This window comes from Phascolarctos cinereus, unplaced genomic scaffold, assembly GCF_003287225.1.
Source record: "Phascolarctos cinereus isolate Bilbo 61053 unplaced genomic scaffold, phaCin_HiC Scaffold_5;HRSCAF=322, whole genome shotgun sequence".
NCBI classification, from domain to species: Eukaryota; Metazoa; Chordata; class Mammalia; order Diprotodontia; family Phascolarctidae; genus Phascolarctos; species Phascolarctos cinereus.
In genome coordinates this window covers 42,887,271-42,906,714 of record NW_027555958.1, presented here as the reverse complement: position 1 = coordinate 42,906,714, position 19,444 = coordinate 42,887,271, and the positions used below count along the sequence as shown (strand labels likewise).

The window sequence follows — 19,444 nt, the reverse complement described above, 5'->3', positions numbered from 1 at the left end:
CATGACACACAAAAGATGAAGAACTTTTGTTGTAAAATATCAAAAAGAAATGAAATCACTGTTCATTTCTATTAAAAATCACCACCTTGCATTTATGTACACACATCCTTTCAAAACCCTTTCGTGTATCTTATCACCTGCACGTTCCCAATATCATTCTTACTGACAGAGAAATGGAGGCTGCAGAACAAACATCAGCACGCACTATCACACGTGAGGTCACAGTGAGCAGATGGGGAACCAGAGCCTAGGACTCTGCCTTTCCAATTCTGGATTCTTCTCGTCACCAAACACTAAAACATGTTTTACCCACTGGTCCAAAACTGGCAGTTATTCCCAGTCTTTTCAATACTACACTAAGGCATGTAAAATTCATCAGGGGACATCTCCCTTCCCTGGATGGGACCTCTCACATCCATATGAAATTAAGGCAGAGAACTTAAAGCCCAACTTGGTCCTCCAGCCTCTCCTTATGTCTACAGGATTGCCTCTATTGCTAGTTCAACTGGCAGATTTTCAGGTCATTTTAAAAACAGAACTTTAGTAATGATTCCCCTCAGAGGCTTACAGTTTTCTCTATTTTTACATACACACTTATTTCACACATATAGTAGGCATTGCACCTACCTAAAGCATGGCATCTTACAATGTATTCCTGAGTCCTCGTTGTTTTCCTACTTGCACCACAGCCTAGGTTCAAAAGGGAAACAACTCTTAAAAATCTTGCGTTCAGTAATAAGGGCATCAGCTGAGGCTGGCAGGGAGCATCACCTGCTCATTTCCTTGGGCTATTTGATTCAGCCCTGTTGACTTTATACCCTACCTCTTCAGCCACGGTTGTAAAGACCCCATGAGCCTGTGGAGGCTCAGAACTTCCTCAATTCACAACTTAAGAATTTTCCTAGTAAGTCATCTCATAAAATGAAGTATACTTCGGAATGATCCCTATTCCCAACTAACAGAACCTTAAATTAACCACCTGTTTTCTACCCCAGTTCCAACCAAATACCTTGCATGGTGGGAAAATGCTTTTATTGCTAGTGGTTGTGGGCGGTGCTAAGGGAGGCCCTTCTAAAGCAGCATCTGATAACAGACATACACACGCACACACATATATAGTCTTTTTCTGAAAAGTTTTTCATTCTGCTAGTAGAAGAAGCCATATTTGGTTCACAGCAGGCCAATTTGCAGGCAGCCCACAAAGGAGGAAATGTGGGGGCATCTTCTGTGGAATTTGATTTTCTGTCCAGCCACAGGCTCCCATGCCATACCTTGCCACTTCCTAAGCATGGACACAAATATGAGAAAGGGTCAATATATGGGAGCAAGTCAAGCTTGGAGAATAACAGCCACAGAAAAGGAACATGAGGATCAGGGAGAAGGAAGAGAGAATGCAGTAGCTCCCCATCCTCACCCCTCACCGTTTTCCTGCTCCATAAGACACAAATCAGAGAGCCCCACTCACACAGCAGGCAGATGGCTGATGCAGTCAGAGCATAGACATCAGAGCAAGTCGTCTTCTGCAAGGACACCATCATCACCAGAAACTGAGGCAGCTTCTAAGCAAAGACAGGAGGGGAAATTAGGCAATACACAACGTTAGCAGACTGTTTCCAAGGTCCCGGGATGGGTACAACCAGGACCTCACTCAACTTTTCCAATTCAATCCCCCTAGTCTGGATCAGAGAAAGAGAAGGCAGCAACCAAGGAGTTTCAGGAGGTACGGTAGGAAATATTGTTGGTTACCTGATAAGCTGAGGCATGAGAGAGTGTGTGGTGTCTCTCCGGGGCTCTTCTTGGCCTCAGACAACAGGCTGTCTAGAGAGGCATCTGTCTCTGTGGCCTGAGGGAATGACAGAAAAGAGAAGATGAAAGTGTTAGTAAATGGGGTGAGGGAGAAGCAAACACATCATTGCCTCTACAATGTTAAATCTGAACTATAGAAATCTGTGGAAGCAGCTAAGTTTGGCTCTGGAGAGTAAACTAAAGCACCTTTCGTCAGCTGGTGAAGCCATCTCGGCTCCAAGGAAGGCTCTCCACTACCAGGAGCCTGGGGCAGAATCACAGGCTGTCACCTGGGCTCCCCCAGGGGCATCACCCTACACCACCACTGGAGCTCACCCACCAATATATCCTGCAGCATCTCAGGGACAGCAGCATCTTCTTCTCCCATGTCTTGGGGGAGTTCAAGTGCATAACCCTGGCGCACTAGTTCTAGCCCAATATCAAGATTCTGGAGGAGGAAAAAACAGAAAGGGTTTAAGAAAGATTTTTTTTTCTATGCTAGTCATGAAAATAGGGGAAAAAGGCTAGGATGAGAAATTTAGGGAAATGAGGAGTAACCCAAAAAGTCCAAAGACAAAGAAACAGGGTACGAAATCTCTGTCTAACCAAGATAATCCAATGATCCTCTAGGCCTCACCTGTCCGTTGCTTGTGTCATAAAGGTGGATTTCTGGCCAAGTAGAAATCCCTGTTTGCACATAGCTAGAGATCTTGGCTACCAGAGGCTTCCACTCTGCACAATGAGTGAGGCGGTCAAACTCATCTAGGGCTTCCTCTTCCCACTGCTCACCTGGTGAAACAGCCAAAGAAGTTAGTGCTGAGAATTGGAATGAAATCAGGAGATTGCCTATCTTCTTTACAGAAGTGGTCTGAGCTCCTGGAAGTTCTGTCAAGCAGGCAGACAAAATAGGATTTTTCCAATGTGCTATGTGGGACTCATTCTACCCTGAGACCAAATCACACAGCTAACTTACCTGAGGGAACAATCCTTGCTAGACTACATTCTATTGCTTGGAATGGGAGGCTTAGGAAGTCACTCCTGAAGTAAAAAACATAGAAAACTGTAGTTAAGACTCTTATGACAAGTCATAAAAGTCATCTAGTCTCCCTGCTTTTAGACTACATAATGTATGGGCAGATCTAATCTATTCTTAAAATCGGTTCCATTCCAAATCTCCTAATTAATGAGCTTTCTACAATCTCTCCAACTGACAGGGATGAGTTAATTGGAATTAAGATTTTAATCTGACCTCTCGCCATACATCCAAATATGACTGACCTGATAGCTCTCAAGTCCTTGAGTGGGCTCTCCCCATTATCTCCAAAGTCAACAAAGTAGAGATCCAGATTCCCATTCTCCAGGGTACCCAGGACCCGGGCCCGATACCAGGGTCCATCTGTAGGTAAAGGTGCTGCTACAATGTCACCCACGTGCACGGTCAGATCTTCAGGCTACATGTGCAAGTCAGAGGTAAGGAAAGGGAGAAGGTGGCAATGACAAATAGATGGGACAGACAACAAAAGGTCAGAGATGAGAATAAATGACCATAGGAGCCACAGAAAACTGGTTCCCAAAGAAAAAATAAAATACACAGAAAGAGAAAGGTGGGAGATACTCCTTTCCCTCAAGCCCTGTTATCCCCATCACCCCCTGGTCCATGTGGCAACTCACTGACTGACTGTTCTCATAGTACTGGGTCATCTCGTTGACCAGCTTGTCCAACTGTAAGCTGCGGGAGCCAATAATCTGGATCCAGAAATGGCTGGGGTTTTCAGAGGCAGACACATAGACTTCTAGATACTCGTCAGCATGGAAACTGAAGTCAGGGCTGGGGACTAAACACATTATGGGGTTGAGGTTGGTGGCTATGAAAAAACCATCCCAGGCTGGTAAATGAGAGAATAGGGCTAAGGAAGTGGTAGCTTTCAGCTTTTAGAATACTCAAAAACAAAACAGAATGATTCACTGAAGAGAGAAATACTGAATGAGGATTTTTACATTTCTTTTGCTCCTTTCCCATAACAAAACCATGGCCATGACATAAATTCAGATTCCCAGTCACATTTTACATCCCTTTGGATGTTGGTCTCCTTTAGAGACTGTTACAACCCCACAGGACGGATGTAACACAAGACTGAGCAAGCTAGGCACTGGGTAGCAAGAGATTTGTATCCTAGTGTCTACCCTGGCCTCAGACTCCCTCCATGGACCCAGAGGTCCTCATTTACCATTCTATACTCCACAGCTTCCACTGATGGAAGAAAAAACTTCTAGTTCCCGGGATTTCCTTTTTCAGAGATGTTGTAAAGATATATATATCTTATGACATGATATATGACTACAAAGTAACAAGACTAATTCCACAAACCACGTGAGAAAAACAGTTTCATTCCTTTGTAATCACACCTCATGATGAATCAGAAGTGTTTTAATGAATACTATATATAAATCCAAGGTAGAGTTGACCTTTAATTAGTTGCTGGCTTTTCTGAAGAAAATCTTTAACCCTGGACTGCTAGGCTTTCAGCAAAAGACTTTTGAGGTGCCTTTTCTTGCCACCATTTGTACTTTGAAAATGGACTGCTGGAATAATTACGAGCAATGATTATTAACTTAGCAATTTGCTATTTTCAAAGACTTATGATTCATTTCCAAGACAAATAAAGTCTTTTTGGTTATCTGTAACTCATGTGAGTCTTCCCCCATTGGTTAGCATAAATAATAAAGCTGTCACTGGAGATAACATACTTTCAAACTTTGGCATTTCTGGACTAGCCTGGGCTCCCATGTCCTCCTGGCAGCTGTGGTCACTAAGCATCTTTTCATGAGAATGTTCCACCTGCTCTGGTCTCAGCCCAGCTGCATCTCCTCCTCCTCCTCGGCTAGGAGTGGCAGCCAGTGTGGGGACCAGCTTCTTGCTGGTGCTCATGTCCTTAGGAAAGGCTGGCTCCCCAGCTCCCCCGGGCCCTGCCACTTCCTCTCTCTTGACACTGATGGGCTGCTTGCGCTGTACTCTGGATTCTGCTGAATGAGCAATCCTCTTCCGAAGCTCTTCATCTTCTGAAACTTTTTCCAGGATAAGATGCTTGCCAGAAAAAGAGAAGGAAAAATCAGCTCAGGTCCTCAAGTCATGAGGACAAGGAGGGAAGGGGCTCTTCTCATTCAGATACATATGCCCAGCTCTACTCAATACCCACCTTGGCTGCTGCCACTTCCTTCTGTGTTCCTGAGATCTTTATGAGTCGTGTTAGTAGCAATGTCCCTTCTGATTCCTTGTCACAGGTGATTTTGGCCCCAGAGCTCTTGCAGATGGCACGAATGGTCTCTCCACCTCTCCCTGCAGAAAGATACACACACAAATTCCTCTGCTTCTCTCCTTATACTTTGCAGCAACTAGAAAAATTTGGAGGAATAAATTTTCATTTCCAAACTGAGCCAAGCACCAGGTTCCTAATAAATGTTTTGAACACTTAAAGTTATGGAACTAATAGTTCCTGAAATCTTTCTTGCCAATACTGCCTCCCAGTAATGTTTAATTTTTTTTCTTTTAATTTAAAAAATTCAGATAGATTCAATTCCTTCACTCCAAATAACTCTATTTTCCTAAACCATTCAGGAAAGCTACACTTTTCAGTCCTAAAATAAACCAGAATACTCTACTAAAGTGAGATAGTAGAAAGAGCACTAAACAAGTTAATGAGAAGAACTGGGTTCTAGTCCCTGCTGTGGGGCACTCATAACTTTATGACATTGGAGATGTCAATACTGAGTCTGTTTACTCATCTGTAACCGAGGGATAGTACCAGCCCTGCCTATTTAAACAGAGGAGTTATGAGGTGCATGGAAAATCAGATTATCAAAAGCAATCTGAATACTATTAAGTACTATAAAATTTTAAGATCTCTCTTACAGTAGCACAAAGGGATAATACTTTATGGGAAACTATGTATTCTCCTCAAAGGTTAAAGATATACCATGAGCAAGCAGACTTACCTTTTGTTTAATCCTTTGTGAATCTACCACCCATGAATTTTTCTAAATCCTTTTTGAATCTATTTTGTATTTTGGGATCATATTTGAGATAAAGTGAGTAAAACTGTCTGCCATCAACATCTTTTCGATATCTCCCCTTATGGAGATGACACTGACCAAGAAATACTCTTAAGATGATATGAAGATGCAAGATACAGAAAGAAGGAAGCATTAAAGGGAGACAACAGTACCTATAATTCTGCCCACAGATCTCTGAGGTACTGAAAGCTGTTCATACACTGGGGTGTTCTCTGTCAGGATCTGGTGGATTGCTGCTTTGGCTTTGCAAACCTGGACAGGAAAGCCACTGATGAGCAGCACCCGCTCCTCACCTACATCTTCTGTGTCCACATCAATACGAGCACCAGTTTGCTTCCTCAACTGCAGAGAGGACAGGGGAAGAAGGAGGAGATGGAAAGTGTGCATGTCTATATATGTGGTAGGCCTTATGAAGGGACCCCATGTTTGGACATAGCCAACGTGACAATGTGTTTTGCTTGAGTATGCATACTTGTTGCAAGGGCTTTAGTTTTTTTTTTTAATAGGGTATGGGAAGAAAAGAAAAATCTATATTGGTTAATTGAAAAAAATATTTTTATTTAAAGAAGAGGCCTCATGAGAACTAGTTACTGATTCTTTAATCTGAACTATGGGTGCTCTAGGGAGATGGAAGGAGAGACAGTGACTATCTAGCCAACTCCTTGATTCATCTCCTAAGTGGAAACCCAATTAATCTTTACTTTATTTGCATTGACAGGCAATGAATGAATACTGACAAAGAACAATTTAAAAAGCAGTTAACTTTAAAAAAAATTATTCTGGTTTGTAATACTTTTTTTAACCTTCAAGCAGATTCTTTTTTTTTTCCAAGTCTATTTTATTTTATTTTCACGTCTGCATTCTCTCCATTTTCCCTGGCCCACACAAAGCATATTCCCACACTGGTCATAGGTCAAAAAATAAAAAAGGTTTCATTCTGTACTCAAGTACTTCACCTCTCTATCAGGAGGTAGGTGGCATATTTCATTACTAGATTTCAGGAATAGTGGTTAGTCACTGTTCTTGACTGGAGTTCTGAAGTTTTTCAAAATTGTTAGTCTTTACAGTATTATTGCTATGATATACATTGTTCTCCTTTTTAACTCACTTTACACTGTATCAGTTCATACAAGTCTTCCCAGGTTTCTCTGAACCATCCCCTTTATTATTTCTCACAGCATAACTATTTTATCATAATCATATATCATAACATATTCAGCCATTCCAACTAACAGGCATCCTTTCTTTGCCACCACAAAAAATGCTGCTATAAATATACATACAAGTCCTTTTCCTCTCTTTGTGACCTAAATGACATACACTGGGTCAAATGATATACATGGTTTAAAAGCTTTCTGGCATATTTCTTAATTGCTTTTCAGCAGGGTTCAATCAGTTCACAGTTCTACCAACAGTACAGTAATGTACCTGTTTACCCCAGAATCCCTCCAGAATCTGTTGTTTTCTTTTTTTGGGTCAACCGTGCCAATCTGATAGGTATGAAGTAAAACGTTAGAGTTGTTTTAATTTGTATTTCTCTAATTATTAGCCTTTTAGGGCATTTTTTCATATGGTTATTTTTAGCTTGGATTTCTTCTTCTGAAAATTTCATACACATTGACCATTTATCAGCTGGAAAATGGTGCATTATTCTCATCACAAATCAATTCCCTAAGTATCTTAGGAAATGAAACCTTTCTAAAATGATAAGCAGCATCTAACAAAAACTATCAGCAAGCATTAATTGTAATAGAGATAAGCTAGACGCCTTCCCAATAAGATCAGGAGTTAAGAAAAGATGTTCACTATCATCACTATTATTCAATATTGTACTAGAAATTATAGGTACAGCAATAAGAGAAGAAAAAGAAATGGAAAGAATTAGAATATGCAACGAGGAACCAAAACTACTACTCTTTGCAGATGATATGACGGTACACTTGAAACATCCCAGAGAATCAACTAAAACACTAGTTGAAATTATTAAGAACTTTAGCAAAGTTGAAGGATATAAAATAAATCCACATTAATCATCAGTATTTCTACATATTACCAACAAAGTCTAGCAGCAAGAGATAGAAAGAAAAATTCCATTTAAAATAACAGTACACAATAAAAACTATTTGGGAGTCTACCTGACAAGATAAACCCAGGAATGATATCAACACAATTACAAAATACTTTTCACACAAATAAAATCAGATCTTAGTAATTAGAAATATACTAATTGCTCATGGATAGGTTGAACCAATATAATAAAAATGGCAATTCCACCTAAATTAATTTATTCAGTGCCATACCAAACTACCAAAAAATTATTTTATAGAGCTAGAAAAAAATAATACAAAATTCATCTGGAAGAACAAAAAGTCAAGAATATAGAGGGAATCAATGGAAGAAAACATGGAAGGAAGGTAGTTTAGCTGTATCAGATCTCAAGTTACATTACATAGCAGCAGTAATCAAAACAATCAGTTGAACAGATCAGGGACACAATATACAGTAGTAAATGACTATATAATCTAGTGTTTGATAAATCAAAAGATCCAAGCTTTTGGGACAAGAACTCACTATTTCAAAAGAATTTCTGGGAAAACTAGAAAACATTTTGGCAGAAACTAGGTAGAGACCAACATCTCATACCATATACCAAGATAAGGTCAAAATTGGCTCATTATTCAGACATAATGGGTGACATTATAAGCAAATTAGGGGAGAATGGAATAGTTCACCTGTCAGATCTGTAGATAAGTGAAGAATTTATGACCACACAAGAGACAGACATTATAAGATATAAATTGGATAATTTTGATTACATTAAACTATAAAAGGTTTTGCACAAACAAAACCAATGCAGCCAAGTTTAGAAGGAAAGCAAAAACCTGAGGAAAAAAAGTTACAGCAAGTTTCTCTGCTAGAGGCCTCATTTCTCAAATATATAGAGAACTGAGTCAAATTTATAAGAATCACAAGCCATTCCCCAATTGATAAATGGTCAGAGGATATGAATGGACAGTTTTCAGATGATGAAATCATAGCTATTTACAGTCATATGAAAAAAAATTCTCTAAATCACTACTGATTAGAGAAATGCAAATTAAAACATATCTGAGGTACTAACTCACACCTATCAGATTGGCTAATATGACAAAAATGGAAAATGATAAATGTTGGAGGGGATGTGGGAAAATTGGAACATTAAAGCACTGTTGGTGGAGTTGTGAACTGATCCAACCATTCTGGAGAACAATTCAGAACTATGACCAAAAGGCTATGCTGTGCATACCCTTTGACCCAGCAATACCACTACTAGATCTGTATCCCAAAGATATTAAAAAAAAAAAGGACCTATATGTACAAAAATATTTATAGGAGCTCTTTTTCTCTTTTTGTGGTGGCAAAGAACCAGAATTGAGGGGATGCCCATCAACTGAGGAATGGCTGAATAAGTTGAGGTATATGACTGTGATGGAATATTATTTTGCTATAAGAAATGATGAGCAGGATGTTTTCAGAAAAACCTGGAAAGACTACATGAACTGATGCAAAGTGAAGTAAGCAGAACCAGAAGAACACTGTACAAGCAACACCACTGCTGTATGATGATCACCTGTGAATGACTTAGAATAGCTAAGACAATTCTGAAGGACCCATGATGAAAAATGCTATCCGCTTCCTGAGAAAGAACTGATGGAGTCTGAATGCATATATTTCTCAAAATTTAAAAATTTTCTTTTTCCTTTTTTTTTCGGGGGGTGGGAGGTGTCCTGTGTTTTCTTTCATAACATGACTAAGATGGAAATGTTTTACATGACTGCGTATATATAAAACCTGTATCAAACTGCTTGTTTTCTTAACGAGGGGAGAGAAGAGGGACAGAGAGAGAGAGAGAATTTGGAACTCAAAGTTAAAAATAAAATGAATGTTAAAATTTTTTTACATGTAATTGGAAAAAAATGAAATCAGAGAAACTTACTTACTCAGATTCTCCCCATTTGTGAAACATTTTTATTTTCCTAATTATTACTTGGGTTAGGGAGATGGTAAGTTGCTTTTTCAGTTTTCTAACTGACAAAAGAGGAAGGTGATTTATCAGATATACGATGCATACCAGGGAAAATCATCCAGTCTAGAACTTACTATTTATGGTAAATTATCTACAAAGTAAATTTCTGAGTAATCAAGTAATCCATTTCTTGAATGTAAGAACCTTATATAATGAAATAGAATGAAAGCCATCTGCCATCTAAAGGGAGCAATTTAACTTGCCAAAGGTGCTTTTCTCTGAAGGCAGCTTGTTTTACGTATGTGCATGTGGTGTTTCTGAGGGGAGGGGGGTAAAATCCACAACCACAAAATACGTATGAAAGCTGGCATACTTACCTGTTTAATATTGGCTCCTTGCCGGCCAATAATCAGCTTCACAGCCTCCTGAGGGACCCGCATCTCCACCTCAATATCATCTTCCCCAACAAACGTCAGCCGTTCTTCTATAAAATGACCATCAGATAAATCCTAAGGCCAAAGGCTAACATAATAACCCCTGTTCCCTGACTTCTACCTCTAACACCTGACTGTCAAAAACAAGAGGAGCCAAGGAAGAAAATGGGTAAAGAAACTCAGTAACGGCAACAAATGAAGGGGCTTTCTGAATGGGAACTTAAAGATTACAGAAGATGTGACTGGCAGACAGGATAGCTCTGTGGGATGCTGCTTCACAGAGGCCAAAGCAGGAAAAGCTCCAAAGTCCTATAAGGAAGGTGTGCTAAGCTTCAGAGGGGCTTCTAATTTCAAAATGTCTTTGATGTTTCCAGGAAAGAATCCTAGAAGACAGTGACCTAGAAGTCCAGACTTGCCTGCATTTTCTGTTCAGATTCAGAGTTTATCTCACCAAATTTTTACAATCCATTTAAACCTAGAAACACAGCCCATTAGTGGAGAAGGTGTGAATGAGAAGAGACTAACCTCTCCTCAAGGCTGAAGAGGAAGGTACATATAAAAAGAATGGGGCAATTATACTTACAAGCACACATCAACAGATATAAGATCAAAAGCCATTTCCCCAAAAGATAAGTGGTCAAAGGATATAAACAATCATGTCTCAAAAGAATTGCAAACTATTAACAAGCACAAAGAAAAACGCTCCAAAGCACTAACAAGATGCGAATCAAAATAACTATAAGGTTTTATCTTCTACCCAGTATACTGGCAAAGATGAAAAAAGATGGGAATACTTATTCTTGAAGGGGTTGTGGGAAGATAGGCACCCTAGTGCATTATTGGTGGAGCTGTGAATCAGTACAAGTATTTTAGAAAACAATTTGGAAGTATGCAAATAAAGTGGCTAAAAATGTCCATACCCTTTGACCCAGAATTCTAGTACTAGGCTTATACCCCAAGGAGGTCACTGATAATAAGTCTCCACATACACCAAAATATTTAAAGTAGCATTTTTTTTTGCGGTAACAATTCAAAACAAAGTACATACTCATCAACTAGGGAATGGCCAAACAAATTGTGATATATGAATGTAACGGAATATTACTCTGCTGTAAGAAATTATGTGTGTGATGACTACAGAGAAACATGGGAAGATCTACGAGAACTGATGCAGAATAAAGTAAGCAGAGCCAAGAAAACAATATATCCAAAGACCACAACAATATAAATGGAAATAACCACCAAAAAAATTCAAAAAGTGAATGTTGCAAAATTACAAAGAACAAACATGAATTGATAGAAGAGATGGGAGGTTCAGAAGTATTGTACATTGCACATATTTTCAGACTTTTTCAATGTATCGAGCGGTTACGTGGGGTTATCCCCCCTCTTTTTCTTTTTTGTCTTAAAAATATCATTTGTTGTATGGGCTAGCTCTCTGGGACAGGGAAGCATACTGGGGGAAATTATGGTGATGTGAAAAAAAGACATCAATGAAAACTTATTTTTAAAAAAGAACCCACTACAAGTTTAATGCTGGTTCCCTACTTAGATCAATAGAGCTCTTAGAAAAGGACAGATGAATTGGTATCTCAGTCTACAGACTATCTGCTATTTGAAGAGTTGTGGTAACAAAAAAGAACAGTGTCTCTGTGCTACTAGAAGTGCAGCCAGTTGGCAAAGACCCCTTACGTTGTTCTAGTTGTAATACAATAAATTAACAAGTCTACAATATTTAATACATTTGACTTCAGGTTAATGAAGTATGTCAGTTTCTAACACTTTCCATCATCTATATGCATATACACAAAAATACGTACCTTGGCTTTCTCTATACCTTCGATAGAGGATGTAAGCAACAGTCAGGCTGGCTGGAATTCCAAGGCCCAGTGCTATTTTCTGAATGGTTGACAGGTTTGTCCAAAAAGACCACTCAGTGGCCATTTTCTCTGGAGTTCTAACCTGCATTCTGAAGCATGGGAGGGGAAACAAAGCGAGCTTTCAATCAAAACTTATGTGTGGCTAGCAACACTTTTGTCCAAATTCCAAGTATCAACTCCAAAGTGAGAAACCTGACTCACTGGGCAAGCAACTGAAGACCACAAGTAAAAAGAAACTTAATTTGTCTTTCTGCTGCCCAACCCTAGAAAAATACACACTCAAACTCATGAGATTTAAAAACAATGAACAAACCAGCTTAGCTGGAGCTTAGATGATAAAAGGAGTTAAAGTTGGAGAGTAGGATGGGATCAGATTATGAAGGACTTCGAAAGTCATGCTAACCAATAAAACGTTACTGAATAAGAGTATCAAGGTAACAATAAAGTTTATGAAGTTTGTAAAGTGCTTTACATCTACAGATGATTTTCATTCAACCTTCACAACTCAGAGTTAAGTGCTACAGATATTATCATTTTATAAAGGAAGAAACAAAGATTAAGTGACTTGCCCAGGGTCACACAATCGGTTAAGTGTCTGAGATGGGATTCAGACTCGGGTCCTGGCTCTCAAGTCCATGGCTTTTTCAACTGTGTTATGCTGACATCAGTGCTAAGATTTAGGAAAATTGCTCTGCATTAGCACACAGAATAGAATCGATAGTAAAGTTTGGTATGGGGCTTTTGACCTTACCACTCGACTAAAACTGTTCTCGCCAAGGCTGCAATCTTGCTAGTCATTAAATCAAACGGCCTTTTCTCAGCCATTATCCTTCCTGAACTCTTTGTAGTATTTGAAATTCTGACTATGTTCAGCTCCTGGTTATTCTCTCTCTCACAGGTTTTTTTCCCCTACCTACCTAATTCCTCTCAGTTTTATGGCAAGATCATCATCTACGTCCTAGCCCTTATGGGTGAGTATACCTTGGGGCTCTGTCCTGGGCTCCCTTCTCTTGTCTCTCTCTACATCATTTCTTGGTGATTCCATTAGCTCCCACCATTTCAACTATCACCTCTTTGCAGATAACTCTCAAACCAACATGTTTCCAACTGCCTGCTGGACATTACTACCTAGAAGTCATCTTTCCTCCTAAACCTATACTTCCCAACTTTTCTATTTCTATCAAGAATACCTCAGTCACTCAGCTTTGCACTCTCAGAATCACACTGAAGTACTCCCTATTCTTAGTGGCATCCTGTAGTACAATGGGGTATAGAGCTGGGCCTGGAGTTAGGGAGATCTGAATTCAAATATTGGCTCAGGCCCTTAATTAGTTGTGTGCCACTAGACACAAATCACTTATCTCTATCAGCCTCAGTTTTCCTCAAGTATAAAATGGGAATGACAGCCATCATACCTCCCAGGTTTGTTTTGAAGATCAAATGAGATAATATTTGTGAAGTGCTTAGAACAGTGCCTGGCACATAGTAGGTGCTATACAATAAAAATGCCTGTTCCCTTCCCCTTTTCAACCCACATCCATTAAGTTGCCAAGTCTTGTTGAGTCTAACTCTAGAACACCTCTCATATCTGTCCCCTTCTCTCTATTCTTCAACCACTTTAGTTCAGGTTCTCATCACTTCTCACCTGGACTACTGCTACAGCACTCAATTCGTGTCCTGACTAGGTTCTCCCTTCTCCTATCCATCCTCTCTGTGCAACTACCACAGCGATAGTCCTAAAATACAAGTCTAACCAAGTTCTCCAGTTCAAGAACACTTTAGTGGCTCTTTACTGCTTTTGAGTTAAAATACAAACTCTTCTCTTTAGCATTTGAAGTCCTTCACAATCAGATTTCAATTTATTTCCCCAGGATGATCTTATCATTCCCTTTTGTTCATCATGTATTCACAGAAACTAAAGAGCCCTTTTTTAAAAGCTATACTTCTTTGTTGTTGTTCTTGGAGAGGCAGTAAAAGGGAGAAAGGGAAGAGGCTTTACATGTTATGTGGTTTCATGTTTCTGTGTTAGGAAGATTATATTCAAAGTAGTTCCATTAACTTGAATAGTCAAGACAATCCAAATCAATTAGTCAACTGAAAAGCCTTCTACCAATTCAGGCAGCTTTGTGAGGCTACAGGTTGAAATCTGTGGTTTACTGTCACCAGCAAATCAAAAGGTGTTTTCCCATTGGGTTTGTTCAGGGATGGGAAAAAAATCCTTTAGTTCATATGACTATTGGCCCAAAAAATGCAATTTAAATGATGGCAAAAGAAATCTGGTTCAGTCCTAATAATGCTAGAAATATGGATGAAAACAAAATCTACTCTAAAATAAATTGTCAGTTTTAAATGTGCTCTTCCCTGAAAGACAATAATTCCTATTTCAGATGCAAGAGGAGCAGTACTGCCACTGCAACAACCAAGATGGAATTAAATCTGGAAGACCAGACAAAGCACTAAACTTGGAGTGGCAGGACCTGGATCCAAGTCCTTAATCCAGTTTTGTGTAGGCAAACCGTAGTGTGTTCATAAAGCTTTTAACAATAGTACTATACACTCTTACCCAGCCTGGCTCCCACTCCTATCTCCCCACCAAAAAAATACCCCAAACCTTTACTGCTGTCTACTGAGCTTGCAGTTTTTCCTATAGTAAATTTGCATGTCCACTCTTACCTTGTAGGATCCAAGTAATTTCTGGTAAACTGTCTTTGGCAAAGGAGACCCTGACTGGATTGAGGTTTGTGTGTACAAAATTTTATGATTACAAAATTTCTGTCTCAAATTACTGTGTACATAAGTCAGTTGTTCTCCAAAAAGGAAAACTTTTCAGATCCCTCCCAGTAAAGATAGGCAGATTTTCTTTTTTGGTAGGCTTTCTTTAAAAGACAGTGTTACTTGATTTTAATTTTGAGGCCTTACATAACAATAATGGGCTTTGGAGAAACTAAAGACAAAAAAAAAAAGGTCCTTCCTAAGAGAAAAAGGTTTTCTTTGAACAAGTCTCAATACATCTATATTATAAAGTCATTAACACAGTGTAAATATTATTTATATTAGGCTTATAATGTTATTTTCCTTAAAGGTACTTTGTAAGCTTAGTTCCTCTACTATATTAATGTATATAATACTGATTCAGTTAAAATGGCTTTATCCATAAATTCCAAATGCTTAGTCAAAACAATAGTTTGGAACAACAGTATATGCTAAGATTTCTTTCTTAATTTTGTACTTTAAACTACATAACTTTAAATAACAAATGCTATATTTTCCATTTGAGCTGTCCTCCCTCCCTTTCTCTCCTCTGCTTCCAACTCTAAATTTTAAGGCAAGCAACCTACCATATGTAAGAGCACTAGCTCAATCAGCACCCTAGCAACAGTTTGATCTAAATGCCAATCCTCTTTTGGCTGCATTCTAAAATTCATGATTGTGGGTTTTTACATAACTGGCCACTATGCTTAATACATCTTGTTTGGGTTTGCATGTTGTCTCCCCCATTAGAGCACGAACTCCTAAAGAGGAGGGACTATTTTATGCCTTGCTTTGTATTCCCAGTGCTTAGTAAAGTGCCTGAGCACGTTGTAGGTACTTTAATAAATGCTAGCTGACTAAGGAAGAACGTGCCAGTACTAAGACCCAATTACAGCTATCTCAGGCAGTCCAGAAGGGAATGTACTCCTCCCATCAGAAAACATCTGGACCGAAGTCAAAGGTTCTGGATACAGCCAAATTCCTAACACTCTGGTACTGTGTATAAGGTATGAAGAGGAAGGTAAGCTACAAGGGGTTTGACATCTTTGCAACTTAATATCCACTGTCAGCACCCAGGGCAGTGATGGTCAAGTAGTTGGGTACTTAATAAGTGTTTTTTAAAACTGAATTGAAAGCACAAGAAAGTATTTTCAGAAAAGTATCTGAGCTTCCAAATACCCTTTTTTGTTGGTCAGTATTCTCATTTCCCATTCATATCAAAGTGTATGAAAAAAGGGGAAACTGAAGCCAAATTGATTGGGCTTTAGCATTCAACTAAAATTAAATATCTGTTACATATAAGGAACTCTATCAGGCACTAGATTTATAAAAACCTTACCTTCAGGAATCTTATATAATCTTATAAAGGGGACTGAAGACATAAGTAAATCTATGATAAGCATGTTAGAGAGATCAGAATGGAATGAAAGAGGGATCTCAGAAGAAGTGGCACCTAAGAATCCAAATGCTCCCCTTCCAAAACAGAGGGAAGGAAGAATAGTTAAGATACTAACCAATCCCATTGTTTTCAGTAAGATCGCAACTGCAGCAATGCAAACAGTTTTATTTCCATTGGTCTTTAGTCCTATCTGGAAAGAATGCACTCCAAACTTGAGGAACTCAAAGCAGTTTGAGCAAGAGAAGGCAGAAGTGGCAAAGGAAGTTTGAAGTAATTATAAATGAGAGCCATAAAGCCAATAATCTACCATTAAATCTTCCTCACATCAGAGGTACGATTTGAGAAGCACCAACATTTGCTGATATGAATGGATTTATATGACAAGCCCATCTGTACCAAAGACTAAATTTAAATAATCTTAATCACTACAAAATCAAAAGCTAGGCTAATTAAAGTTTTATTGCCCTCTTGGTAGAGAATGTATGTATCATAAGAGAATATATATCATACTTGTTTATTGCTAAATTAAAGGCTAAATTTATGATTTAGATATATACATACTCTGTCATGAACACCAGTGGATAAAAAGTTTAAAAGTGAAAGATAAAATAAAAGAAATGGAGATAAATTACTATTACTAGATGCTTACTTGATTTTATTACTTAAAACGGAATGGGAGAGCAATACATGGAAAAGAGAGAATGCCAGAATCTCTGACCATTCTACAAAGATATAAGAATGCAGGGAAAGCCTACAATTCAACTCAAAGTAGTTAATTCTGCTCAAGGACGATCATACCCTCCCATACCTTCTTTTGAAAATAGAACATCTGAGACCTGTGAACCCAACTCTAGCAATGATAAATAATACAGTACTTGAAAAGAAAGTGCAGGCACAAAAGAATCCATACTATAGCTAAAATAAGTCAGAGTTGAGAGTTCAAAGTATTCAAAATGGGAAAATTTGCAATTTTGCTATCAGAATTATCCCCCACAACTAAATATTTTGCATTACTCCACTCAACTTTCCTCCTTGGCATATGGGAAGTGTGGAAAAATAAAATTAAAAGAAAAAAAAAAGCACTAACCTCCAAGTCAGATGGAAACTGACTCTGACACTACCTGGGTGATCCTGGGCAAATCACTTACCTCTTTTGAGTCTCTGTTTCCTCATCTGTACAAAGGGAACAGAAAGGCATTGTGGTCTAGTGTATAAAGGGACGCCTTCTGAGTCAGAAGAACAGAGTTCTAAATACTAGCTGTGTGACCTTGGGCAAGTCGATTAACTTCTCAACGTACTAGGCAACTTTGTTAGACTTTAAATTGTAAATCATTATTGGTAGAAGGTGTTTCCTTACCAGGAACTCCTTAACATAGATGAAATCTCAGATCCAGACAGAAAAACATGAGGATATTTGCTTACACACAAAGCTGAAGCCAAGAAAATGTTTTTAAACCTTAAATTGATATGTAAAAATGTTTGTTTCCACTGCACTGCAAACAAGCTGATAATAACTAATACATGTTTTTGTACCAAATTACCTTTTAAAAATCATGAAATAAAGCCAAATAACTGCTTCTAAAGGGAGCTTTAACAAACCAAGAATTAATGTTCCTCAAGACAATAAGAGCATTTTTAGATCCACCAGAGGCTAAAGATCCACAGTCTTCTTTTACATGTAAAAACCAACTGAAGAAAAAATTTCAAACCCTTCCCTTAAGAAAGAGGCAGGGACTAAAAACAGAGACTTTGAAAACTGTCAGTTTTCAGCCAATTCCAAAATAATGCTACCTGCACTAGGAGGGTGGCAGATAAGGTGGGGATCAAATAATTGAGTTTAGTAATAAAGGCAAAAACTAGGTAGCAAGTGATGATTCTATTAAAAGGGCAATTAAAGAAAAAAAAAGCCTGAAGGCAAAGTGACAACTATAACTCCTCCACCCCCGGGGCCTGACTTTTTTCAGACTGCTCAGAACTGATATGATATGAAGCAATGTAGCTGGCTTTGAAGTTGAAAACCTGGGTTTAAATTTTGGTTTCTTACCTGTGTAATCTTGGGCAAATCACTTAACCTCTCTGGGAATCAGTTTTCTCATCTGTAGAATTAGGGGTTTAGACTACATAAAAATAAAAATAGCTTCTCCAACTTATTCCAGCATTGCTAAATCCTAAATTACACTGAGGGAAGAGTCTTTTCTTTTCAGTCAATGATTTTTGTAGTTAAGGCGGCCATAAAAACAGTACTTAAGATGCCTATGGCTTACTGACTACTTTAGCATGAACTCTCTGACAAAAGACTCGGTTCCCTATATCCTTACCTACTCCCCCCCCCCATCCTTAGACTCCTCCTATCTCCAAGCCAACGTCAACCTTAGCATTCCCCCTTCCCACTCACACAATCCCTTTTTCTATTCCTCCTCCTCCCCCTCCATCTCCTCAGCCCTTCTTCGCTCTCCCTACATTCCCAGGCCTCCTCGCCAATGCCCCGACCCTCCCAAACTTAGGCCCTATGGCTCGTCTTCTCGGCCCCCTCCCCACTTCCCCAGGCCTCACCCCATCTCGGGTCCCTCCCCACGCTCTTACTCCCCTATTTCCCCCGGTCCTTCCCTTTGCCTCCCTGCCCTTGCCCAAGCCTCTTCCTTTTTTCTTCTCAAAGGAAGCGCTTAATAAATGCTTCTTGACTCGACTCCTCAACCCCCTCCCCACAAGGCCCGGGTTCTCCATCTTCCCCAAACCCCCTCTTCCCATCCCCGCCGCCCCTCGACTCTTGGCCTCTTTCCAGCCGCTTCGCTCTTCCTAACTCCATTCTATCTTCTGACGGGCTCTCGGACCTAGCTCTAAACTGCCTCTTCCGACCCGGCCCCGACTTATACCGCTCCTCTGAGAACAGCCGTCGTTCCCTCGGCTCCCCCAGTCGCCGTCTCCTCACACCCTGACTAGGGGAGCTGCGGGCCTCGCTTCAGCCAATCAGCGGCCTCCCACGTGACCCACACCAGCCAATCCTCCGTCACTGTCCTCTCCGGCGGATCCGCTTCCATCGCCCCCCCACCTCCCCCACTTTCTTCCCAAGCCAATCACCCCGCGAGAACGACGTACCTGCCGCGTGCGAGTGCCCAAT

The 19,444-nt window shown here is 39.5% G+C and overlaps 1 protein-coding gene across 6 annotated transcripts; it reads right to left on the bottom strand.

The window, feature by feature from the left end:
* Window positions 1–1,015: 1,015 nt before the first annotated feature.
* Window positions 1,016–19,289, bottom strand: TDRKH (tudor and KH domain containing). 6 transcript variants are annotated; one of them, XM_078154852.1, is made up of 16 exons: window positions 19,200–19,289; window positions 18,371–18,422; window positions 17,475–17,499; window positions 12,117–12,265; window positions 10,240–10,346; window positions 6,009–6,198; window positions 4,983–5,122; window positions 4,534–4,870; window positions 3,457–3,620; window positions 3,064–3,236; window positions 2,759–2,823; window positions 2,423–2,574; window positions 2,126–2,233; window positions 1,747–1,843; window positions 1,466–1,559; window positions 1,016–1,282 (listed from the first exon to the last, which is right to left on the bottom strand). In XM_078154852.1, exons 4-15 carry the CDS (start codon window positions 12,262–12,264, stop codon window positions 1,504–1,506), a joined length of 1,737 nt encoding a protein of 578 aa, XP_078010978.1. In that variant the 5' UTR covers window position 12,265; window positions 17,475–17,499; window positions 18,371–18,422; window positions 19,200–19,289; the 3' UTR covers window positions 1,016–1,282; window positions 1,466–1,503. The 6 variants fall into 6 exon arrangements, with proteins under 6 accessions (XP_078010978.1, XP_078010977.1, XP_020860987.1 ...); XM_078154851.1 differs by having other exon boundaries at window positions 19,158–19,268; XM_021005328.2 differs by lacking the exon at window positions 17,475–17,499.
* Between the last annotated feature and the right edge of the window lie 155 nt (window positions 19,290–19,444).